The 26,388-nt window shown below is 39.8% G+C and overlaps 1 protein-coding gene across 7 annotated transcripts in view; it reads right to left on the bottom strand.

Moving 5' to 3' along the window:
- The window catches only part of ACOT9 (acyl-CoA thioesterase 9), a 44,593-nt gene that overhangs the window by 5,307 nt on the left and 12,898 nt on the right, over positions 1-26,388 (bottom strand). For 3 of the 7 annotated variants that reach the window (XM_045000876.1, XM_045000776.1, XM_045000827.1), the window contains exons 3-11: positions 24,430-24,456; positions 19,582-19,627; positions 16,137-16,307; positions 16,010-16,047; positions 9,682-9,765; positions 8,428-8,537; positions 5,580-5,653; positions 3,498-3,565; positions 1,608-1,719 (exon numbers count right to left, since the gene is read on the bottom strand). In XM_045000876.1, the coding sequence (XP_044856811.1) occupies positions 1,608-1,719; positions 3,498-3,565; positions 5,580-5,653; positions 8,428-8,537; positions 9,682-9,765; positions 16,010-16,047; positions 16,137-16,307; positions 19,582-19,627; positions 24,430-24,456 (730 nt within the window). The remainder of the gene's footprint in view (positions 1-1,607; positions 1,720-3,497; positions 3,566-5,579; positions 5,654-8,427; positions 8,538-9,681; positions 9,766-16,009; positions 16,048-16,136; positions 16,308-19,581; positions 19,628-24,429; positions 24,457-26,388) is intronic. The other 4 variants (XM_045000904.1, XM_045000809.1, XM_045000857.1 and 1 more) reach the window with 2 other exon arrangements.

Below are 26,388 nucleotides of genomic sequence, written 5' to 3'. Positions count from 1 at the left end.
GTATGCTCATATTTAACTTTAAGTGGATCATTTCAGTGGGACTGTTCACATGAGTAAAGTTAGGTGCTGATGCTCAAAATGTTTATGCATCTGCTTATGGGGGAACCATTGCTCATAAGACCACAAAAACCTCTCAAGTGTCCTGACCCGAAAAGTTTAACTAGCAAAAAATCCCAGCCAACCAAAAAAAATCCATTCTACACTCCCTAAGCAACTCCTTCACCTTTTTATTAGGGCAGCGGTTTTCAACCTGTGGTCCATGGACCCCTGGGGATCTGCAGACTATAAGATTTCCAAAAGGGTCCTCACCTACATTCAACATTTTTAGGGGGTTTAAAACCACTGTATTAGAATATAAGAAGATGCAAAATGCCAGATGAATTAATCACAGACACATAATTTAAGATTTGCAAATTTGTCTAGGGGATTTACACATACATCTGCTAATTTTAAATGGAAGATATGTCTAAATTCACTAAGTAACCTTGAAAATTTCAACCATGTTACAACTAATTTTAAGATATTGGAATAAATAAGAGCTCCTCTAATGTTATTTTTATAGACATTACAGAATTTTCTTGTGTACTGTTATTCCTGCTTTGTATTAATAAAGTTAGTTCAAGACTGGCTCTGTGAGAGTGCACGTGTCTAACTCTGCAGCTGCTCCTTCAGAAAGATTAACGATATGCAGATAGAGGGATTTAAAAAACAAAAAAACAAAACAAAAAACCTAAAAATACAGATGGTAATAAAATGTTTCCCTTACCCTTTTTTGTCCTTCCCTTTTCTCCTTTCTGTCACTTCACTTTCTGTATCTTACTTTGAGTTTCCTGCTGTCTTTCCAGATTCTCGTTTCACTTCAGATTAAAAATATTACTAATTGTACAAGAATTATATTTTCAGCTTTCTTTTCCTTCTATTATCATCCCTTCACTTCTTAATCTTTTCTGATTCTACCACTTTTCAGATTATTTGCCCCCATCGCATTTTTTTTAATTTTTCACTCTGGTTTTCTTGTCTAGACATCATAACCTCTCTGTGTCTCTATTTCCCAGCCCCCTCATAATCTGTAAAATTAAGTAGTAAGTCTCACAGGGTGTCAGAACTTATGTTTACAACACACTGTGAGACTCTTGGATCAGCAGGTGAAAAAATATTATTATAGCCAAGGAACACCTCTTCCCTTTAGAAGTCTAGCCAGTTATTAAGGCACAAGACTGCAATGCCAGTGCAATAGCTCCAAGAGCCCCATAGGGGTTAAATTCCTTCTTGTGGTTAAGCATGACTAACCCTTTTCTTAAGATTATTCTATGCTGCTTTCTCAGAAGTCATCTACCATAACCTTGTTGTTTTATTCTTGATTGCAGCTGCTGCATAGCATTAGCTTTCTTGGATGGCACAAAATTCCGTTCGGGAACATACGTGGTATATCAGCACGTTGATGGTGCTTTGTGCCTGTATTCCAGGTACAGGAGACAGCATCCAAGTATTTAAGTGATGGGATAGGGAAGCAAAAAGTATCTGCATTCCTTCTACCCTTACAACTGAGCATCCAACTGCCACATTACCGTCCCTTCTTGCAAGTTATTAGTTCTTCCCCTACTTGCCTTGTGTCCAGTGTATTAAGGAATATGTTATGAACAATGGTTCTTTCTTCTGCAGTGGGAGCCATTTTCAGTAAGGATGCAGTACTGAAATCAACCCTCCTCATCTTGTTCACTAAATTAAAAAAAATAATAATTGAGCACAAAGATTGCAGAACATCACTTGGTTTTAAATTGCTTTACAAAGGGGTCAACTCCTCTCTCCATTTTAAAATTCATCACCAGAGTAAGTGATTTTTGGATTCACAGTCAGACTTATAAGAAATTTGCTCTTAATATTTGTCTGCATTAAAGAAAAAAAATATAGGGTGTAATCTGCCCCACTGAAGTCAATGGAAGTTTTGCAATTGACTTCACTGGGGCTAGGATTTCACCCATACATTTTATTTAAGTGCTTTGTTTTGAAATGGTCACTTAGCTGGTGTGCCAATAGAATTTGTTGGTCTTATAAACACAGCAATGTACTGCAGACCCATTATTCACATACTAGGATATTCATTTAACCACTAAAGATTGACTCATACTAAAATGCAAAGGAACTGAATAGTGTGAGACACATTTCTACTTTTTGTATCGTTGGCAGTATATACTTTAAATATTTACTGAACACAGTGTAGAACTTTTGGGGAAAAGGAGCTTTTAAGAGTCTTCTGGTATTTTATTTTTGTACACCTTCAAAAATAAGCAAAGCAGGGGACTTTAAAAAACAATGTAACAAGGCTTTCGCAAGGATATATGCCTTATACTTTTTTTTAAGTTGGCTTTATCGTGACCACTTCCAAGGGTCCTGATACTGCAACCCATCCCTCATATCTCCTTCAATAGCATTTCTGTGGTTCAGTTAATTAGCTGCTCATGCATTTGGATTTCCCCACAAACTTGTGTGGTTACTGTGTATATAGTACAAAGAACCAAATTTATGAGGACATGAGTTATGATGAAACCAGGTATGGCAGCCCACAATCTTCAGATTTTAACTTAGTTGACTATTTTAACTCAGAGCAGTTTTGAACTAAAACAAGGTATTTTTAAAGCAAAGTTTAAATGAAAAAAAAGTCACCAAGGGTGAGTAAGAAAAAGAAAAATCAGTCATACACAGTACATGCTGCCACAAACCTGAAAGATTTACAATGCACATACAGAAAGTTAACAATGACTTTCTCTCTTTTATGTCTTGTGCAGTGAAATATACTTAGGATATGAAGGAACAGTCCAACAACTACTCATTTTGGTTGCCTACTGTTTTGGGTGCCCAAGTTGAGATACCTGAAAGCTCTATTTTCAGAAGGTGAGGAGCACCCAGTTGTTGAAAATCAGGCACCTCTAAAGTGTCAAATTGGTCATCCAAAGATTAAAGCACTGAAAATTGAAATCAATGGGATTTACATGCAAACTTAACGTTAAGCATGTGCTTAAATGCTGTCCTGATTAGAGGCTTTAATGGGTAAAATATTATGTGATTCAATTTAGATAGTATAGCCCTCAGTGTGCCACAGCCCAAATATGAACACAAGACAAGATGCAGCAGTTCAGGAAGTATGATTTATTTAATTAACATATCTACAGTTTCCTTACTCTCAGTTTAGTTATTCAGTACTTCTGATGTACTACAATAGCATATTAAAATTGATATAACTAGATATGGTCTAACACAAAACCCTGTATCTGAGGTAAGGTGAGGGGGGAAATGTTTCAAAATCCAGATTCAAAATTCATGGTTTGGACTAATCTCGAGGTACTAGCAGGTGTGTGAGGCAGAAGTAAATTTGATCTTAAATAAATTGAGAGCAACTCTTGCTCGTAGAATTTCTGAACTTCGCTCTCTCTCAGTCACTGCAATGAATCTATACAGAGTTTTCCACTACCATAAAGTATACATGAAGTATTACATACATTCTCCTTTCCTGAAGACTTCTTCCTCCTCTGGGCCCTCAGGAATTAGTGGATTAACAAATGCTGACCTATGGATATGAATTATTTTTAAAGTGATATGCTTTAGAAAAAATTGTCATGTAAATGCACAGGGGAAAGATCAATAGACATTCCTTTGTCCACATACAATCTAAGAGAGAAAAACATGTCATCTTATCTGAGATAAAGCTATCTAAAGAAATAAATACATTTAATAGGATGGCTGGTGACACTGAAAGGTCACCCATTGGCTTTATTGCTCAGCAGATCTCAGACTGTTAACAGTCCTCATAGCATTTATACTTCTTAAAAAGTTAAATGATGACCAAAATTTTCATATAACAGATTACTGCAGACTAAAACCATTCAGAAGCACAGTAAATTCAAGCTGTGATCTAGGATTGTCTAAAATAATGTCTAATAATTGTCTAAATAGTTGTCTAAAATAATGAAATGAAAGAACTTGAAAAAAAACTGTAGCAAGCCTTCTGCCATAATCTATTCATTTCAGCAGTGGCCTTATCAGCAACCAAAAGCTGTTTACCACACATACAGCTTACCAAATAGAACATAAGAAGCTGCCTACAGTCCAATTCATTTGTTTATTGTGCTGCACAAATCTACAATGCCTAATTATATTGTCAAATTAACATACGAATCTTTCGCAAAGCAAGATGACTGTTTGCTCGAAGGAGTCCTCCCTCTCCATAATTTGGAGAAGTTACTCCTGTTCTTAAATTGTGGCATTATGTTCAGACTGGATAGAAAAAGATACATACATGCTATGTTTGCGTCATGCTACACCGCTGAGGCAGCTTCTCTCTGTTCCCCAGATTTGCTAACTTTCCAAGCATGCTGCAAAGTCCAGGTTTTCTCTTTCTGTTCTCTGACTACAGAGGATGGAGCTGAGCTGAGCTGGTCTTTTTATATTATTTTGTATGTTTTATTTTTTGGAATAGTTACCCAGGATGGTACACTGACTGGAGAACTAGCCTAGAACCTGGGTTGCCCATGGCCAATACCTACTTTGCCACAGCCAACCTCTTTGATCTCAGTAAAGTCACTTACTCTCTGTACATCACTTTCCTGTCTGTAAAATGGGAATAGCAGCACTTCCTACCACACACAGGTGTTGTGAGGATAAATACAGTAAAGACTAAGGAGCTCAGATATTACAGCCACAGGATCCATTTAAGTACCTAGGATAGATACACTATAAACTTGAAAAAAATAAACATGTGACCATATTACTATGTCAAGGACACTGAATTATTTTAATCACAAAAATATTTTTCTGTTATGCACACAAGAAGTTGTTAGACCTATTATGAATAGAAAGACTTAAGATTTTTGAAAATTGCAAATTGAACAGGGAAGAGGTAGAAGTTTTAGTTAAACCTCCCACAGCAATGTTAGTGACCTATCGGCCAAAATAGAAAATGATCAGTTTGTTTGTTTTAAATGACCAAGCAAAACAATATGTGGGAAGTAAAACCAGCAAGATGGGGAAATATAAATTAGAATTTAAAAATTCCTTCAAAATCATTAATAGTCCTAGTTATTAGTTACACATGTTTTGGGTTGACAGAGTCCTCTAAGGAACTCACAGCATTTTCAGTATGGTATTAAAATTATATTTGTGAGTGACCATTTACAAGTTGAGTATCAGCCTTTCCCTCCCCTGATATAGGGACCAATTAATTCTCATGGTTACAATAGATTCCTGGTGGGTTCCAGATGACTTTTCCTTCTGGCATGTTTTAATCAGGTCTATTGTTTAAATTCAGGGAAACACCATTTCTAGAAATGGGTCAAATACCAATTACAGTTTGAAAACTACCAACAATACTCTATCCAGTTCTGAGAAGCTAACTGTAGACCTTCTCTTCCTCAAGCTCGCCCCAAAAAAACCTGAAAATATACTGCCTATTTCCTAACGAAAAAAAAAAAAAGGCAAGTATATGATTTACTTATAACTAAAGCACATATAGAAGTTAGAGCATTTGCCATTTTCCAACAACAACAACAATCTGGTATTCCCAGTGTCCCACACTGATAAATTACCTCTTGTTTTCTGGATCGCGGGCCACCATGACAAAGGTTGCATCTAACACAGGGCTGTAAGTATCATCATGTAACTAAAACAGAACAAAGAAATCTAGTTTTAATCTCTACAAAAGTGACATTGTTTAACAGGCCACGCAGTTCATACTAATAATGCAATTAAGATGTTGTTTGCTTTCACATTTCACCCCTTTCCAGTTCTCTTGCAATGGACCTAAGACACGAGAAGGGCTCAGCATAATATTCTATTTCAGCAGAACTGCCATGCAACTATTTAGCAATGATACAGGTTATACAATTAGTATAAAAAAATGGCAACAACTCCAGTTACCAATTAGTTCCCACTTCCATTCCCAAACAACCCCATGGAAAAATACCACAACAAGCCATTATCACTGCAGACTGGCCTACCTAATGCCAGCACAGAGGAATGACACATTTAGCAACAGATAATCCCTTATCCACTAACAGTTCAACAGTACAGACATTCTTTTTTAAGAGGTAAACTGGATCAAAACTGGGTTTTTGTATTTGTTTTTCTGAAGTGTAGGATGTATTTTGAACAATTCAATTGCCACATTAGCATTTTGTAATGGAGCTGGAAAAATAATTAATTGTGACTAATACATCATATTCATTGGCAGCTTTTCATTGAATGGTTACTAATAAATAATTTTTCCATTATTTAGCCAGGTATATTTTTTGTAGATCAATTGTACTCCAATTAAAGTATCTTATTTCAACACTGTTTCCAGTGATATTCATGAATTATCTGTCTTACAATGCTAAAAAGTCAAGTTATTTTACACACTAGAACATATCAACACAGTACCTTGGAAAATTAGTCTGAAATCAACAAGATGGCATTCAGTAAAGGCAAGTGCAAAGTACTACATTTAGGAAGAAGGGGGGGAAAAAATGAAATCACAGCTACAAAAAGGAGAATAACTGACCAGGCAGTGGTGCTGCTGAAAAGGATCTGGGGGGATGTAATGTATCACAAAATTAATACAAGTCAACACTGTGATACATTTACAAAAAAGTCTAATATCATTCTGGGGTGTATTACTGGGAGTGTCATATATAAAACATAGGAGGTAACTGTACTGCTCTACTTGGCACTGTGAGGCTTCAGCTGGACTACTGTATCCAGTTTTGGGCACCACACTTTAAGAAAGATGTGGAGAGACTAGGAGAGCAATACAAATGATAAGGTTTACAAAACCTGACCTCTGAGGAACCGTTAGAAAACTGGGCATGTTTAGTCTTCAGAAAAGAAGACAGGGGGTGGGACCTGATAATGGTTTTCAAATATGCTAAGGGCTGTCACCCACAGCCTCAGAGGCTTCAAGGCCAGAGGGGACCATCAGAATCATCCAGTTCTCCTCCTGCACACTGCAGGACACAACCACACCCACCCATTACTGAGGTAGGCCCATAACCTCTGGCTGAGTTACTGAAGTCCTTAAATCTTGATTTAAAGACTTCAAGTTACATAGAATCCACCATTTCTGCTAGTTCAAACCAGCAACTGATCCCTGCCCAACACTGCAGAGGAGACCAAAAAAACAGTCTCTGACCTGGGGAAAAATTTCCTTCTGACCCTAAATATAGTGAGCTGTTAAACCCTGAGCATGTGGGCAAGATCCACTGGCCAGACACCTGGAAAAGAATTCTCTGTAGTAACTCAGAGCTCTCCCCCTCCAGAGTCCCATCTCCAGACACTGGAGATATTTGCTAACAGCAGTAGCTGACGGGCCATAGGCCATTGTAAGCAATCTCATCATACCATCCCCTCCATAAACCTACCAATCTTAGTCTTAAAACAAGTTAGGATTTTTGCCCCCACTATTGCCCTTGGAAAGCTGTTCCAGAACATCACTCCTCTCATAGTTAGAAACCATCTAATTTCAAGACTAAACTAACTGATGGCTGATTTATATCCCTTTGTTCTTGTGCCAGCAGTGGCTCTTAACTTAAATAACTACTCTCCCTTCCTGGGCTGTTACAAAGAGGATGGTGATCAATTGTTCTCCATGTCCACTGAAGGTAGGACAAGACATAATCTGAAGCAAGAGAGATTTAGGTTAGAGCTCAGGGATAACTTTCTAACTATAAGGATAGTTAAGCTCTGGAATATGCTTCTAAGGGAGGTTGTGGAATTCCCATCATTGGTGGCTTTTAAGAACAGGTTAGACAAACACCTGTCTGGGATGGTCTAGGTTTACTTGGTCCTGCCCCAATGCAGGGGACTGGACTAGATGACCTCATGAAGTCCCTTTCAGCCTTAAATTTCTATGATATCCCATTTAACTTGGGTTAAAAGCTCCCCTACAGCTCCCCTACAGCTCCCCTACAGCTCCTCCCATTAAAGCTCCCCTACAGGCTTTAATTCAAGCACCTAACCCAAGTTAAATGGGATATCAATATCAATTCTAAACTCTGGCATTCTAATCTGGGTATCTTTTGATGTTAAAATAAAGAAGAAAACATTTCCAAAAAGCAGGGAGGACACTTTTGTTGGAGGAGAAGAGGAGGGCTTATGGACTGCCACATTGCATTAGACCAATGGTCTATCCTATCTCCAACAGTACCAGATACTTCAGTGGAAGACATAAAACACCTACCATAAACAACTATGCTTTGGAAAGGAGAAAACAGGGAAGTATATTCTTAATCTTAGACCGCTGGTAGTCATTTAAGTCCTGAAGCACAGGGGTTGGTAGCCCTTCTAAAACAGATGATACCCTCAGTGTAATTTAGGTTTCTAACGTTATCACTCATAATTCCTTCTGAGGTGTCCAAGGTATCTTGGGAGAAATGAAAAGAAGAAATAGAAGTCACTGACCCCAACCTGAAGCATATGCATCTTCACTTCCATTGAAGTCTTCCCAACCCAAGAAACATTTCCAGTGAATTTGATATCACAATCTGGGTATATGACCTTCTTGCACAAATCTAAAATATACATGACAATGTGTTAGAGCAAGATAACTGAAGTTTAGTTTATAAAAAGCAAGGGTATGGATTCTCCTAGGCCACTTCACACTGAGTATCTAGCACAAAGTGACCTTAAAATAGCTAGAGATGGCCAGTCAGTATTGCACCCAGTGCAGGGCAACTCTCTGCTGGTGGAAGAAGCTCAACCAGCTTCTATACCAGCCACCCCTCCTAACATCAGCATAAGGGGAAGAAGCAGCACAGAGAAGGAAACAGCAGGACAGGCTACAGTGAAGTTCCACTACACACCATCCTCCACTGGTGTAAGTGTCTTTCCCTGTATGGCTATAAATTGGCTCCCTACAGATAAACCCAAAATGCAGCTCTGATGTGGTAAAGAATGAGGGCCACAGTGTTTCCTGTTCACACAGCAAATTTATTCTGGTATTAAATCAAGATTAGTTCTAGTTTATAATCATCGGCAATGGACTCAGATACACACTGTTGGTGTCACTTTTCAGCAAGATGGCAGCAGGTCATCATAATTGCCAATTACAATTAATCAATTGATCTTTTTTTTAAATCATTTAATAGATTATATATACAGTGAAAAGGGAAGAACTCCGCTCTATTTCCGGCTCTGCTATTAGGCTGCTGGGTGACCCTGGGCCAGTCAACTTCACCTCTCTGTCCCTCAGTTTCCCCATCTGTACAATGAGGATAATGATGTGGACACCCTTTGTAAAACACTTTGAGATCTACAGATGAAAAGTGCTATATAAGAGCTAAGTTATTATTTTTTAAGTACCATTAGCGTGCTTGGTTACGTACTGTACAAAAATCAAAGCTGAGTCTCACTGCTATAAGCCTCTTTCGTGGAAGACAAGCAACACTGGCCTGTCAATATCTAGGAGACTGACTTGATTGATGCAAAATTGAATACAGAAACACATGAAACATGAAATATTCACTTTTTGGAAGGAAAGGCACCAGAAAAAGGCAGAATAGTATCTAAAAAGAAATGCAACATATCAGAATTAGCACCAAACAATTTCATGTAAACAAAGGAGAAAGATGTCAGTTTCTGCTGGAGATAAGCAGTTAATTACTAAGTGTTCATAGAAATGACCATCATTTTTCAGTTGATCAAATGACCACTTACCAATTTTATCCACCAAGGCAGTAACTATTGACAAAGGAGATCTCTGAGAAGCTTCATGTTTCGTGTGAGTGTAACAAATGAGAACTGTGGAGAGATCAAAGAGGTGGTCAGTTATCTGTTCTCCATATATTTTAAAAGGGATTTTAAAGAGTGGAACAAGCTTCACAATGTAGCCATTGTGATACAAAATGTAGGGCACATGTACAGTTCAAACAAAACCAAAGACAAAGAAGACTACATCCTGGAGGGTTAATGACTAAAGTAATTTAATCTGCTTACAAAAAACTTTATTCACTCAGAGCAAGTTAATTTGGTCTGATCATTCAAGTATACCCACTCCTTAGATCAATTTCACATTGCACTGGATCATTTTAAGCTTTTGTACTGTTTTGACTTGATGGAGATTTTTGTAACTGACAGTATGCATACACTGCAAATAAAAATGTTTGTTCTTAACACAGGTTAGTTAGAATAGCAGTAACTCAGGTTAACAGCTTGAGTTCATCCCCAGGCTCCCCTACAGGCTTTAATTCAAGCACCTAACCCAAGTTAAATGCCAAGTTGCCATGTCTTCATTGCTACTGTAACCTGAGATAGCTAACACAAGTTAAGAACACACCCTTTTTTGCTGTATAGCAGGATTGGGCAAACTTTTTGGCCCGAGGGCCACATCGGGGTTGTGCAACTGTATGGAGAGCCAGGGAGGGAAGGCTGTGCCTCCCCAAACAGCCTGGCCCCCACCCCCCTATCCTCCCCCTCCCACTTCCTGCCCCCTGACTGCCCCCCTCAGAACCCGCAACTCATCCAACCTCAATAACAGCAAATTAACGTACTGAAATTAGTCTAATTCAACGTAAGACTCTCACTAGAACGAAGTTTTCAGACAGCTTTCTCTTCTGAACTGCTCAAGGCCCTCAAAACATTAGTGATGCTCATTCATCTGATGACGAATGGCAAGGTTTTAAAACTTTACACCTTCACATGAAAATTGGGTCCCACAGCTATGAATATTTCATAATTGGGTATATGACCTTCATGAACCAGAACCTTTACACAGTGGGCAGAACAGATACAAATCCCACAGTTGTCTGGTATCATTTTGAGTCCAAATATGTTCCCACACGTCTCTCAGCAACAATCCACCTCTTTTAGCAGCAAAGCAAAAGATTAGAATCTCCGTGTCTTTAAAGGCTGGATGTGAATGATCCTGCACAAAAAGCAGTAAGAGAACCTTAGAATCATAGAATCGAAGGACTGGAAGGGACCTCAGGAGATCATCTAGTCCAGTCCCCTGCACTCATAGCAGGACTAAGTATTACCTAGACCATCCCTGACAGGTGTTTGTCTAACCTGCTCTTAATTTCCAATGACTGAGATTCCACAGCATCCCTGGGCCATTTATTCCAGTGGCAATGCTCTAAACCCTGAGCTACATCCCAAGTACCCTCAGCACAGGGTGGTGGTTAGTTCTTGCTGACAAGCAATGAGATGACAATCCAAGGCAGAAACTTCTATGCAGGCCAAAGCAAGAATTGAACTTGCAGCCCCTTGTTTACAAGACCAATGGTCTAGCCCCTGAGCTACAGAGCCAGGTCCCTTGCTACTGCTTCAATGCTGATTTGTAAAAGGAAAGTCTGATTGAAAGACTTCCTCTCCTGCATCTCAGCACCACCTAATGCCTCTAGAGAAAGTTCAGGGACTGCTATATATGTGGTCTCACTCCCATACCAAACAACTCTTGCTTCTCCGCACTAGACAATTTCTACTGACACCCCTCTTCCCACTTTTCCACTCACCTCCTGCTGTTTTTACGAGAGAAAAACATCCAGTTTAATATGAATTTCTATACCCTGCCTCCTTCCTTTTCCACCCTCCACACTGTCCGCCATAACTCAAGCATCCGACTCAGAAACACGCCTCTTATTCTCTTTCACTAATCTCTCCAAAACCTAGGAACTGCCATATCAAATCAGACCAGTGAGCCATCCAATCCTGGTACTGGCCATTCTTGAGGACAGGATACTTCAATGGAAAATGTAAAACACTTACAAACTATAAAGGGACCTTCATTACCTGCCCCTGGGAGAATTTTTTTCCTACTTCCAGGCAGTTGGTGGTTAGTTTATGCCTTGAAACATGAGGGACTCTCTCTTCTAATTTTATTTCCTGCTCAATGTAACTGTAGATTTTCTTCCTATAAAAGTCTATTTATGTATTTAATCCTACTAAGCTCTTGTATTCAATGACATCTAGTGGCAGAGAGTTCCACTGATTAATTATGTATTGTGTAAGAAGTATTTCCTTTTAACAATTTTAAATGTATTGCAATTCAGTTTTATTGGGTATTATCTTGTTCTTGTATTAACAGAAAAGGTAAAAAACTTAATTCTCATTGTGACGTTGCACTCCATATATTTTAGGAAATATGCTAATGAGTGTGAATATAATGTAACTGGAATATACTTCATGCAAAAGGTCTCTTGGAAGGTATCATTACAAAGCTTATAATCTACTGAATGTGTTCATCCCATTTGTTTGCCTGTATTATTTCTATGTCTGAAGTTAGGAGAATAAGATATAAACTTGTATTACTGATGTAAACATGTTAAGTGGAAGCCATTAAGGGTGCTTCAGAATCAATGACTGTGAATGGGTTTGTTTACCTGCAAGCCTTCCTATGTATGTGTCTTCCAGCTACTAGGTAATGAAGGAGGTCTTACAGTGATCATGTCACCTGAACTGGAGTCCATCTTAAACCTGGTGCTTTTCCATTTAGAAGGAAGGGTGGGAACCCAGAGGGAGACACAAAGGATTCCCGCCTTGTGTGAAAGCTATAAAAGGGGGTGTAACAGAAAAAAAGGGGCTGCCAGTCATGAGAAATCCCCTGGTTACCACCTGAGCTGGGACTGACAAGGGCTGTACCAGGGGAAAGGAATGGGCCCAGACTAGGAAGGAGTCCAGTCTGTGAAAAAAGCTTATTGGAACAACCTGAGGGTGAAATTTTACTTGTAAACAGGTCCTTAATGTATTGGGCTTAGACTTGTGCGTTGTGTTTTATTTTGCTTGGTAACTTACTTTGTTCTGTCTGTTATTACTTGAAACCACTTAAATCCTATTTTTTATACTTAATAAAATCACTTTTGTTTAATTAACCCAGAGTAAGTGATTAATACCTGGGGGAGCAAACAGCTGTGCATACCTCTCTATCAGTGTTAGAGAAGGCAGACAATTTATGAGTTTACCCTGTATAAGCTTTATACAGAGTAAAACAGATTTATCTGGGGTTTGGATCCCATTGGGAGCCAGGCATCTGCGTGCAGGAGACAGGAGTACTTGGCTGAGCTGTTTTCAGCTAAGTCTGAAGCTTTGGAGGCATGGTTCAGACCCTGGGTCTGTGTTGCAGCAAGTTAGCATATCTGGCTCAACAAGACAGGGTTCTGGAGTCCCAAGATGGCAGGGAAAACGGGTTCAGAGGTAATCTCAGCACATCAGGTGACCGTCCAAAGGGAGTCTCTGTGACCGACCCCATCATACTCATCATCTCAGATCTCCCTGCTGCTCCCATCTTTACAATGCCTGAGCAGCCCAAAAACTGAATATCTTTCTCAATGGACATCATCTGAAACACAAACCCCACCAGTCTTTCTCAGAGTAAACCTTGATAAGTAGGTCATATATCTTAATCACCTGAAGAAAACTGCTATGGAGAGGACGCATTAAATCCTTCTAGGCAAATTCTAGGCCAGCACTTCCTGAGGAGCAAATGCTCAAACTCTCCGATATTCGGTTTAGCCCTCTATTATTCTGCAGCAGAATATAGTGCTCCACTCTGGCTCCATTTGTCTGACATCAAGTCAGCTGACACATAACTACACTCAACCATGCACATCGTAACTTGGAAGATTCGACAACACCAGCTCCCCACATGAAGCAACATGACTCCTCCACACATACATCATCAGGCTGCTACAGACAGAATGGTTGACAAGATCAGAACAAACCCGGGACTAGTATACACACACCGCTTCGACCACCCAAGAGCATGTTTGCTGTCAAGGAACCCATTATGAGGCCACTTGCCCTGCCTAGATTTCTCTGATGTTGAAGTGGCATGAAAAGTGGTCTGCAGAGGACATCAGAACCCAGGCTCGTATAACTGACCTTACACATGTCCCTGGCTTTGATTTGCCACACCACTCATGGGCCTTTTTCAACCAATTTTGAATAGGCCAGGGTCAATATGAAACCAGCCTGCACACCGGGGGCCAACAGGATCCAACTTGGGGTCACAGCCAAAGACAGACAGCATCACAAATCACAGACAACTGCTCTCTGACCAGATTTGATGGTGGTCTGAAGGCTCTGTGCTTTGCTGATGAAGCTGCTGCACATTCTCTTGGCAAGCTCCAAATCCAATAAGAAGTCCCTGTTCCAGTTGACATGGCTGATGACTCCTTAGGCCTTGGCTACACTTGCGCGTTATACCGCAATAAAGCCTCTCAGAGCTCTCTACCTTACTCCCCGTCCACACTGGCAAGACACGTAGAGCGCTCTTACTCTCTGGCAGGAGCTCTCCTGGTACTCCACCTCCCCGAAAGGATTAACAGCTGTTGCCTATTGGGTGAGACACTTCATTGCCAGTGTAAACAAGAAGTAAGAGTACAACACTCTATTTGACCGCCAGAAACGTCTCATAATCCCCTTAACTGAAGTGGCCTCTCTTGTCTTTGTTGTGAACTCAGGACGCGGAAGTGCCCTTTCAAAGCTCCGTTTTGAAGCGCTGGCTGCTTATCTGGTCTGAGAAAAAAAACAAACAGCTAATGTTTACTTTGAGTGAGGAGGAAGAGGCGGGCTGTGGGGGGGTCTGAACTTACAAGACAGCATGCTGACACACTCTCAGCACCCCAAAAACCCACTCTCTCTCTCCCCACACTCCCTGTCACACTCCACCCCACCCCCATTTAAAAAGCACGTTGCAGCCACTTGAACGCTGGGATAGCTGCCCATAATGTACTGCTCCCAATGCAGCTGCAAGTGCTGCAAATGTGGCCATGCCAGTGCGCTTTCAGCTCTCAGTGTGGACAGACTGAAGCGCTTTCCCTAGTGCGCTCTCCGAAGGCTGGTTTAACTTAAAGCGCTGTACAGCTGGAAGTGTAGCCACGCCCTTTGTCTGTGATTCCATGTTTTCCTGATTCTCATCCCCTCTGGTATTCCCATCAGCGGCTCCTGTTATTTCAACCACACCAGGCTAAACTGTGTAACCCGTGGGATGACTTCCAACCAACTCCTGACACTGAGGGGGGAGGGGGAACGTAGACAGCCCTTTCCCAAGAGCATTTTTCTTCATAGCTTCCTATTCCATCTAAAACAAACCTCTTTTAGGAACATTTACCTGCATGCTACTCTTTAAAATTTGGCATAGGCAAGCAGCTGAGCCATTCTGCCTCTGGCTACTCCTTACCCCATTTTCCTCTCTTCCAACTGTATTAGATTTCCCTTCTTTGTTCTTCTGGAGGTTGTAGCACATCCTCACAGACAGAACACATCAGTATACTACAGTAAAAGCTGGGTTATCCGGCACTTTACCACCCGCAAAGCTCTATAAGCCGGCATTGAAAGTGCGGTTTATAGTCCGGTTGGCACAAGGTCGGCAGGCTCCCTACCTGGCTCCAGGTGGAACCCCAGAAGTGGCGCTATGTCCCTGCTGCTCCTAGGTGGAGGAATGGCCACAAGGGGTTCGGAGTGCGGGAGGGGGTGTGGGCTCTGAGAGGGAGTTTGGATGAGGGAGGGGGCTCAGGGCAGGGCCACAGGAGGGAGGAGGGGGGGTAACACGTCTCTGCTGCTCCTAGGCAAAGGCGCAGCTAGGCAGCTCTTCGCGCTGCTTTCACCCCGCCCTGAACACGGGCCAGCCAATGGGAGCTGCAGGGGCAGCACCAGCAGACAGAGGCACTGCGCAGAGCCGCCTAGCCATGCCTACGCCTAGGAGCAGCAGGGACATGTCACCGCTTGTGGGGAGCCGCCTGAGGTGAGCACTGCCTGGATCCGGCACTCCGCAACCTCTCCCATGCCCCAACCCCCTGCCCCGAGTCCCCTCCCGCACCCAAACTCCCTCTGAGAGCCTGCACCCTCCCTCTTATTTAACCAGAATTTTTTAATTACCAGCACCCCCCCCCCCCAACATACCGGATAACAAAGCTTTTACTGTATATTGTTCTGAAGTAATTCATTCCAAACAATACAATAGCTACATCTTCAGACAGACATTTTTTATCTCTTGTTCTAATACAGTAACAGTAGATTTGCATTAAACATAGATATAGTTACATACCTCCTAAGCTGTCAAGATCTTCAAGAATTCTTCCAAACCTAGGACATAAATAATGAGAATTCAACTACATTAACAGTAGATAAGCAATTTTTATTTTTCCATATCCATAAAATGATTGCCTTGTTACCTCACACTATTATGTACATTCAGATATTTTTCTCTTAATTCAGGTTGACTTCCTAGAGGTAAAATAACCTCTATGTAGCTATCATTCATTTTCCTAGGTGGCAAGTCTTCCTGCTGTTTGGCCAATAGACTATGTAGGTCTTTTCTTTCATGCATTGCTTGCACATGGTCACTGGGAAGAAAAGAAATTGAGATCAGCAGCAGAATACAGGATGCAACTCTCCCCAAAATATGCCATGCTGTAGATCAATGTTTAAAAAATACAAAAACAAACAAAACAGCAGCAGTCAGAAAAAAGTATATATTATACCAGGGATCACATGTCATGAGAGGAATAGAGACGTACAACACATCGCAATCAGAAATGTTAAGAGTAAACTATGTGCAAACTCTTAAGGAACAGGATGTGATGGTTTTATCAAATAAAATAGCATACTTTGTACAAGAGAGTTAAATAAAAATATATGTCCAATCCTGAATGATGCAAAGCTGTTTAAAAAACAACAACCCTGCACTGCTTTAAAGAACACTTGATTTCAAATACTTTATTTTAAGGAAACATAATTTAACCTAATGATTTTTGTACAGATTCTTACAGCTCACATTTACTACAGCCCAACTCTTCCAACATAAAAAAAATCTGTTAAACTTACTAGGTTCCGATTATGACTTTACAATCTGCCTTGGAGTAAGGAGACCAGAGAGGGAACTACGACTCCGTTGCTTTTCCCTTCTCAGTTCTTCTCCCTACTCCCCACCAGCACTTTGTTCCAGGAGAAAAGTAACCTGCCAGTGTTCTACACCAACAGCAGTTTACTTTCCCGCCATACCAGCTCACCTGTGCTGGCCAGCACATTGATGGAAGGTGAAAACCAAATCTATTCCCCAAGCCATCTATGCAGAAAAAGGCACACTGCTCCTGCAGAGGGTGCTCTCCCCACAACGCGGTCATCCATGAGGCAAGTAGCCTGTACAGGGGAATAAGGTGACACCTCATCCCACCTTACTTCCCTGCAGAGATGCAGATGGCAAGTAAAACTCTTGCTCTAAACATCACTCCTTACATGAGCTCAGACGTTCCCTCCTCTTAAAAGTGTAACCTAACTTTAGAAGAGTTATAAAATATATGATTTCTAAAGTCAATACTAAATCTATATAACAAATGGGTATTAAATCTGTTAAACCTAAGAGAGTTCAAATATAATGCAGAAGATATTCTCTAAAACACTAACCTGTTTCTTGGACCAGGCACAGCAAAACTTTTTTTTTTTTAAATTATCACAATGGATCTATACCACTCACATATGTGCAGCATGATCCTTTGTGCATGTTATAATACAGTACTATGCGCCATTGTGCATAGCGGAGTTGGTCCCAAGTTTTCTCACAAAAGTTTGGGGGTGGGTTTTTTTTGACTGAAAAATGCCGTTTCAAATGCAAAACCCCTGTTTTCCCGGGGGGGGGGGGGGGGAGAGAGAGAGCGCACACGCACAAGAGAGCTTTTTCCCCCTCACCAAAACCCATTTTGAAATGTTTTCAAAAAATATTAAAAGATTGATTAATATGTTCTATCAAAGAAACCAAAAATTTCACAGAATATTTTGAGGGAAATAAAAACTTTCACTGCTTTAAAAATACTGTGAAATGTTATTTATTTTTCGACCAGCTCTAGTGCATATCAGAGTTCACAGAGCAGAGAAGAAGTTACAGTTCCTACCCCAAAGGGTCTGCATTCTAAGTTACACAGCTGTACAGACATGGAATACACCAGATTGCTAAGTGAAGATGCTCTATTCTTTAGTTTCTGTGGATTTCTCTCTAGGTTGGACTATCAGTGAAACGTTCCAGGGAAGAGGCAAAGTTTTAAAGGAGAGGTCTAAATGAAATTGATAGTTACAGGTGCAAATTCAACAGTCCATAAACCTGTAGGAATTGAACAAGAGATCCAATTATATTCTGTTCTCCACCCTACTCCTACATTGCACTTTTAATAGACATATTAAAATCTCCTTTGAAGTCAATGGCAAAACTCCTATTGCCTTCAAGGAAGCCAGGCTTTCACCCCTAAAAGTTTTAGAAAAATTCACTTTCATCTACATAGATGAAAATATTTGGGGTTATGCTGTCTATAATATATTATAAGGAAATACTATTCCTCAAAACCATCAATATTTTTAAATGCTGCTGTACTATTCTTAAAATAGTATACAAATACTCCATCCAGGTATCAACTGCTAGGTGACAAACATTCGCAGAAAGGAAATCTTGTATTTCTGAATTAGCTAAACATAGGATCAAGCACAATCATCTAATACTATAACAGGTTTCCTCCAAAATGGTCCAACCCCTGCATCACTCATTATAAAAGCCATGTGTAGACTTTTCACATCAGCAAAATTGATACAAACAGCCATTAAGTAGAGGAGAATCTTGCATGTGTTCTGTAGTCCAGTACATGCAGCCCTAGGGTTAGACATACAAGAATCTTAAAATCCAATCCAACTCCCATTGAAGTCAACGTGTTTCTATTGACTTCCACATGTTGAATCACATCTGTAATCTGGATTATATAAATATATTTCGTTATATATACACATACAACAGCACAATAGAGTTGATGTAAACGGTCTATCAATTTTTGCAGTTCATTGGGTAAGAAGAGTGTGTTCATAATCTCAAAAATACTATAAACCCTACACGTACAAACAAGATAGACGGATCTCAATGTAAAATGGCATTGATTTCCACAAGAGATTCAGGAACCATGAATCACCATTAAATTACAACAAACTTAGGGTATATCTACACTGCAATCAATGAATCCTGTGGCACCTTATAGACTAACAGACGTTTTGCAGCATGAGCTTTTGTGGGTGAATACCCACTTCTTCGGATTCGGTCTTGCATCCGAAGAAGTGGGTATTCACCCACGAAAGCTCATGCTGCAAAACGTCTGTTAGTCTTTAAGTGCCACAGGATTCTTTGCTGCTTCTACAGAACCAGACTAACACGGCTACCCCTCTGATACTGCAATCAATGGGTATAATTGCAGCTCACGTAACCATACCTTAGCTAGCTTAATCTGGCTAGTATGGTACCAGAGCAGTGAAGATGAGATGGCATGTGCTTCAGAGTGGGCTGTACAAGCCTGCCCAGAATGCTGGGTAATTATTTACACAGCAAGCCAGCACTTAAGCATGCAGTGCTGTAGCTTCACTGTTCTGGTCCCAAAGCTAGCTCGGGCATGTCTACATGAGCTGCCACTAATTCAACTTTAGCCACTAATTCAGAACTCAAAAGCCGTCAGTTTTCATTGTTTCCTCCAGCCTTAGCCAGGTGTTTTCCCACAGGTTAGCTGTATAATGCTGTTAACCTCCATTGCTGTGAAAGTGAGCTCTCTCAAGGGTATCGGAAATGAAAGACAAATACATTCATGTACACTGTACCTCCAGTTGGTAGAAGCTCCCACTATAGCCCTCAATCTGCTTCGCACTGAAACAAAATCAAAGCAAATCAGTTAAGTGACAAATGTGAAGTTGCCTGGTGCTAAAAGGTGCAATCTTTATCCCAAGAACAGGAAGATCAAGCAAAGTCATTCAAACAGTGGCTTGAAAACTAGATATTGTTGGCCAAATTCACTGCTGGTTTTAGTAGGTATATCATGATCTTGAGATGAGTTAACAAGTCTCTCCACAGTTTAATAACGTAATTAACCTGGATACTTTTTATCTTAGTAACATGATTCTGTAACCAGTTGTGTACAGCAAGAACCAAGAGAAAATGCCTTCAGAAAATTTACTAATGCAAATGCAAAAGTTGTTAGAATGCTGAATAACTGAAAAAATGTGGCAGATCAATATCAACCTGGGGAATCAGAATATGGGGCCATTTCAGCCTAAATACAAATAAATCCTGGCTAATTCACAGACTGACAAGAGGTAAGACAAACCCAAAAGGGAACAGTGCAGCTGAGGAAAAAAGGAAAATTTCTCTTTTTTAATCAATAATTTCCAAACAAGGACAGGCAGGGTCAAGTATACTGGCTTTCGCAAGCAGGGACTCGTCTCCCTTTATGTAGAAATGCAGCTCTTAGCTCGTCTTACACCAGGGCCGCAGTGCGTCCGAGGGATGTGCTGGCTGCCGCTTCCTGCAGCCTCCATTGGCCTGGGACTGCGGACCGCGCCAGTGGGAGCCGCGATCGGCCGAACCTGCGGACGAGGCAGGTAAACAAACCGGCCAAGCCAAAGTGCCAAAGGTTGCCTATTCCTGGCTTACACACAGTCAGTCAAGAGTACTTCTACCATTGCCTGCACCAGAGAAACAGCTCTAGCATCTGTGTGAGGATGTGAGATTTCTTTAAATTTTGGGTGAAGAGGCAGATTAATGGTTCTGTTCTTTTCTCATTTGGGACTACCAAGTTAATGCTAGGTCTACTCAAATCTACAGACTCTACGCTGTGAGTTTTAGTTTGGTATATGCATGATGTGGTCAGTGCCTGAACTCATCCAGCAACAGTTCATAAATTTCAGACAGACAATGACATGAAGCAGTTTACACAAGCAGGGCAACCTTGCCTCCTTATCAAGATTATTAGAAGGAAGAGAGAGAGGATTTTAAATTATGAAGACAGAATTAAGAACACATCAGGGAACAGCTACATAAAGAACACTAGCAAGACACAGATTCAGCCACTGATAGCACAGCAGCTGATCCTTCACATTTTTTATACAAGGCAAATTAAAATCATTACACATAGTCTTGCTTTGCACATTCCAGACTGAACACTCAAGCTATTTGTATTAACAATTATCAAAAGTATATTTCGGATTAAGGAAAATTCCATGACTAATTTTACACCAATAAACCTTAACCAAAATAAATGCTTAAAAATTAACTAAATTAAATTAAGCCTCATCAGTGGCCTCTTTATATAAAGAGCTACTCCACTGAACTCAATTAAATTCCACTCATGGAGCCAGCAGTGAACTTGCCCTAATATCCATTAGAGTAAAGCAGCATTAGAATGAACAACATCACAGCATCTACAACCATTTTTGTACTACTGTGCAAACTGAAAGAAAAATAAATGTTTTCGCCTAGAATTTCTGTATCTTGATTTGAAGAGAAAGTTGTAGCCATTTCTAATTGTAAAGAGAGCGAGGCAATAAACTATTAATGACTTAATCCCCAATTTTGCAGATTTACATGTGCAAGTAGTCCCATTCTCTTTTGTGCAACTATTCACAGATTTAAAACACACAAGTGTTTGTAGGGTAGAAGGTTTAGTACTTTCATTTTGATTACGCAAAATGTAAAAGGAAAATGTGCATAATGAATATTATTAAAATGTGAGCAAACCAAATCCAAATTTACAATCCAAAACCAAATGCAATTTACAGATTTAAAAACAAACACTTTCAGAATTTGTTTAGTGAGTAAATTCTATTATTCATCTACTCCCTTCTTCATTTAACAGGATTTCAAGCAATTCGAGATAACGCTCCCTAAACTTCCATACTTGATTTACTATTTTGTTATATTACACACTCTAATCGCTTAACAGTATAAAATATTAGTAAGCCATCCATGAAATCAATTGCTTTATTTGTGACAGAAATGTTATGAGATCACGAATGGGAGGGGAGGTTCCTATGAATCAGTGGTTCCCAAACTGGGCCTCACAAAATGTTACAGGGGGTTCTTGGGAAAAAATTCCCTAATGGCGGACAGAACTGTCCATAGGGACCCCGGGCAGCACGGGGCCGGCAGCCCGGAGCCCCTGGACTTCCAAGGGCTAAGCAGATCAAAGCAATCGTATCTACCACACTGAGGAGATTTAAACTTCATAACTCCTTATAAGAAATGGAAAAGGAGGTGGATATTTTTTGCTGTTTTTAAAATAAATAGCTAGTATGGTTTTTTAAATTATTACAAAGAACAAGTTTAAGCTTTGTTGTAACATGAGTTGTTTGCCTGGACTGCTCAAGATCTGAATGCTTGTGCTTTGAGTTGGCTTCTTAAATACCTTTATGCTGTTTCACACCTGATACTCCTTGATGAAACATAGGAGCCTTGTCTTATAACAGGCTTATTCAAAGTGATACAAACTATGAAGGATCAGAGGGGTAGCTGTGTTAGTCTGGATCTGTAAAAGCGGCAAAGAGTTCTGTGGCACCTTAGTCATAATGTAATAAAAATACTGTAATGATAAATAATAATAAATAGTGTGTAATAAGCATATCATAAAAACAAATTTTATATTTCCAAGATCACTGCTTTTTATAATTTATACTCAGGTAAAGGAGAAAATCCCTGGATATATTCATTTTTAGAAGGGGATTCGTGAGACCTAACATTTTAGTGAAAGGGGTTCACAGGTTGTTAAAGTTTGGGAACCACTGCTATGAATCAATCCATATGACCATGTGGGCCACAATATACAAAAGTTTGAGCATCCCTGCTATAGTGTACTAATAAAGTGATGCTGCATCAGTTTCAAACTCTTTGTTACAGCTCCACTGTAACAGTATTCACTCAAACCAGAAAAGGTTTCCTAACCACAAAAAACCCAACACTAAAGCTGTTTAGTATAAATACAAATTCTATGAGTTCCTCAGATCAAGAGAGAATATTGTAAACAGCAATGAAAGTGAAAGCTGAGCTGGCTCTACAAGGGATGGTATCAAGATACAGATTTCTTCCAATTTGAACAGATGGAAATTTAAAGTAGCCTCAGAGACAGCTGGCAGCTAGGAAAACAAACCCTAATGTTTCAGTGCATGTAGAGACTTTTGCACAATGTACAAGAAATAGGCTCTTTGAAAACCAGAGTACGGAAAATAGTTTTCTATCAGCACAGAGAACTCTCCCGCCGACATAGTTCTGTCTACATCGGTGCTTGGTTCGGTATAACTTACGCTGCTCAGGTGTGTGGATTAGTCACACCCCAGAACACCGCAAGTTATACTGAAGTAACCCTGTAGTGTAGACAAGGTCAGAAAATTTATGAAAACAGCAAGCCCATCCCTGGAATCAAAAAGGTTAAGAAACACTGCCCTAGAGAATGTGAAGGTAATCAGAGGCTAAGACTGTTAACAGTATTTACTGGCAAAGAATCCTGTGGCACCTTATAGACTAACAGACGTTTTGGAGCATGAGCTTTCGTGGGTGAAAGCCATCTGGTTGCATCCGACGAAGTGGGTATTCACCCACGAAAGCTCATGCTCCAAAACGTCTGTTAGTCTATAAGGTGCCACAGGATTCTTTGCTGCTTTTACAGATCCAGACTAACACGGCTACCCATCTGATACAAGTATTTACTGGATGCACTGAAATCTAATTTCCATTAGGAGTGAGAGTAAGCTTGCCATTCGTTTCAAGTAAGTTACACAGCAGTATTCCCCAAACAAAGCTCCATATTGTGCCATCATTTTTTAAGCAGACCTTGCTATTGATTTCAGTGGGAGTTGCAGGTACTCAGCACATCTGAAAATCAAAGTTTTTATTTAGATGTCTAACTGAGGCTTTAGGAGTCTAACTTTAGGCAGCCAACTTGGAAAATGTTGGCTTGGGTCTTTCAACAAAAGCAGAGTAGAGTTGGTATGTGGCATCTCTTTAAATTATCAACATTGCTTCAAATACCAAGTCAAAGATTTTCAAACTTGAGTCCTTAAAGTTAGGCTGCTAAATCCATATATAGGGCCCTAAATAAATAGCCTGAATTTTCAAGAGTATTGATTGGTTACAATTCCTATTGATTTCATTGGAAGATACAGGCACTCAAAACTTTTCAAAAGTCAGGCTACTTAAATTCCTAAATATGGATATTGGAGTGTGAATTCAGGAACCTAAGTTGGAAAAACTTATTCCAGGGCTTTCCTGAGTATATTTCTGTTTATACTTTTTGGGTCAAATCCTGCAATCTCTACTTAGGTAAAATTCTTATTTATGTCAATGGGAGATTTACATGTATAAGAACTGCAGGATCTGTGCCTTAAAATATAAATGGTTTTATTACCTGCAGATTTTTTAAAAACACAAGTGATCTAGCATGCCCTTATATCAATCAGCACATTGTATATATGTCCTGTGACAATATTTCTACCAGTGAGATTGAAACCACTCACATATCACAGTTAACAGTTTTAATGACCACAGGGATGACTTGTGAAAGCTGACAGAGAAAAATATTAGTTTTTGTTTTTCATGAATCCTCAAGTAAAGTTAGATAGTAGCAAGATAGGCTTGAAGCGGTTCTGTAAATATTAAAATGCATGCTGATTACCACCACACACCATTATTCACATGAATGGGTAAGTGTCCTGTGGAGTGGAAAAAACAAGTTAGATAGTCAATACCACCATAAAACAAGGAAAAAGAGTACACTTCTAGTCACGGGTTGTCTGGTTATTTTTCCCCTTCAAATTCCACTTTGCACATGCACATTAGTATCTAATTGTAGGCAACTTGTCTTCATTCAGTTACATGGTTCATTTTAATATTAATTTTTGTTAAGTACCAGTAATGACAATAGTCCCTTCCTGCCCGGAAGAGCTTATAATCTATGACCATGATCCTGCAAACATTTATGTACATGTTTAACTTAACACATGTGAGCAGCCTCAAGGATCAAGGCCTCAACAGATGTAAATGGGGAAGAAAAGATGCAATAAATAGGTAAGAGGAAGGAATAACATGGAGTATTTTTTTTGGAGAGTTGCAGGGGGGGAGGATGATCTTTAATGTGTTGTTTGGTTCACCTCTTATGAGGATACAGAAGAAGTGAGCTTTTTTTGTTTTTTTTTTTTAAACAGACGGGATTTGAATGGAGGTCAGTGATATGGAAAAACAAGTTGGGGTGAGCATCCAGCACTTAGGAGACAGCTTGGAAAAATAGATTAATACAATGAATGGGAATGAAAGAAGGACAAGTTATTTATATGTAGCAATGGAAGTCTGCATGGTGTTTTTACAGGCAAATAAAGTTACCGGTTTAGAGTAGAACCTCACTAAGCAGTAAGTGTTATAATATACAAACCATCAATTGCTCCCCATTTCTCAGTAAATAACCAATAACAGAGTGCCCCTAGAAGCTTTTACAAAAATGTACTGTACTGTATTACTAGCTGGTACTGTTATAGCTAAATCTAAAATTACAATCACAGTAAATGAACCAAGTACAATTTTCATTAAATACATGCGGTATCCTGCTTTTCTTCCCCTCCTCCCCACCCTTCAGTTATGTGTTTGCTCATTTACTAACACAAATCTCCAACATTCAGTAAGTCACAAGTAGTAACCCAGTCATTAGTATGAGAGTTTCTATTTAGAGAATGACAGAAGGATTAGACAGTATCAGAATCTCAGAGGAATTATTTGTGTCCCATTTCAGTCCCTTTGTTCTATTTTAATGTACGTGTTAAAAAATAAGAATGGCCATACTGGATCAGACCAATGATCCATCTGGCCCAGTATCCTGTCATCCAACAATGGCCAGTGCCAGATGCTTCAGAGGGTATGAAGAGAACTGGGCAATGTATCAAGTGATCCATCCCATTGTCCACTCTCAGCTTCTAGCAGTCAGAAGTTTACGGACAGGAGAGCATGGAGTTGTGTCCCTAACCATCTTGGCTAATAACCACTGATGGATCTATCCTCCTTGAGCATATCTAATTCTTTTTTTAATCCAGTTATACTTTTGGCCTTCACCATAGCCACTGGAAACAAATTCCACAAGTTGACTGTGCTTTACGTGAAGACGTATTTCCTTTTGTTTTAAATCTGCTATTGATTTCATTGGGTGACCCTGGATTCTTGTTATGTGAAAGGGTAATAACACTTCCTTATTCACTTTCTCCACATCGTTTATGATTTTATAGACCTCCATCATATCCCCCTTTAGTTGTCTCTTTTCTAAATTGAACAGTCCCAGTCTTTTTAATCTCTCTTCATATGGAAGCTTAATCCTTAATCATTTTTGTTGCCCTTCTCTGTATTTTTCCAATTCCAACATGTCTTTTTTAGATGGAGCAAACAGAACTGCACACAGCGTTCAAGGTGTGGGCATCCCATTGATTTATATAGGTGATAAGAAAATATCTTTAATGCCCCTATCTCTTTCCTAATATATATATATATATATATACACACACACACACACACACACACACACACACACACACACTGCCGCTGCACATTGAGCAGATCCTTTCAGAGAACTAGCCACAAGCACTCAAGCAAGAGATCTTGGAGTC

Source organism: Mauremys mutica, chromosome 1, assembly GCF_020497125.1.
Source record: "Mauremys mutica isolate MM-2020 ecotype Southern chromosome 1, ASM2049712v1, whole genome shotgun sequence".
NCBI classification, from domain to species: Eukaryota; Metazoa; Chordata; order Testudines; family Geoemydidae; genus Mauremys; species Mauremys mutica.
The sequence above is the reverse complement of the archived record's forward strand: the minus strand, read 5'-3'. Positions and strand labels throughout refer to the sequence as shown.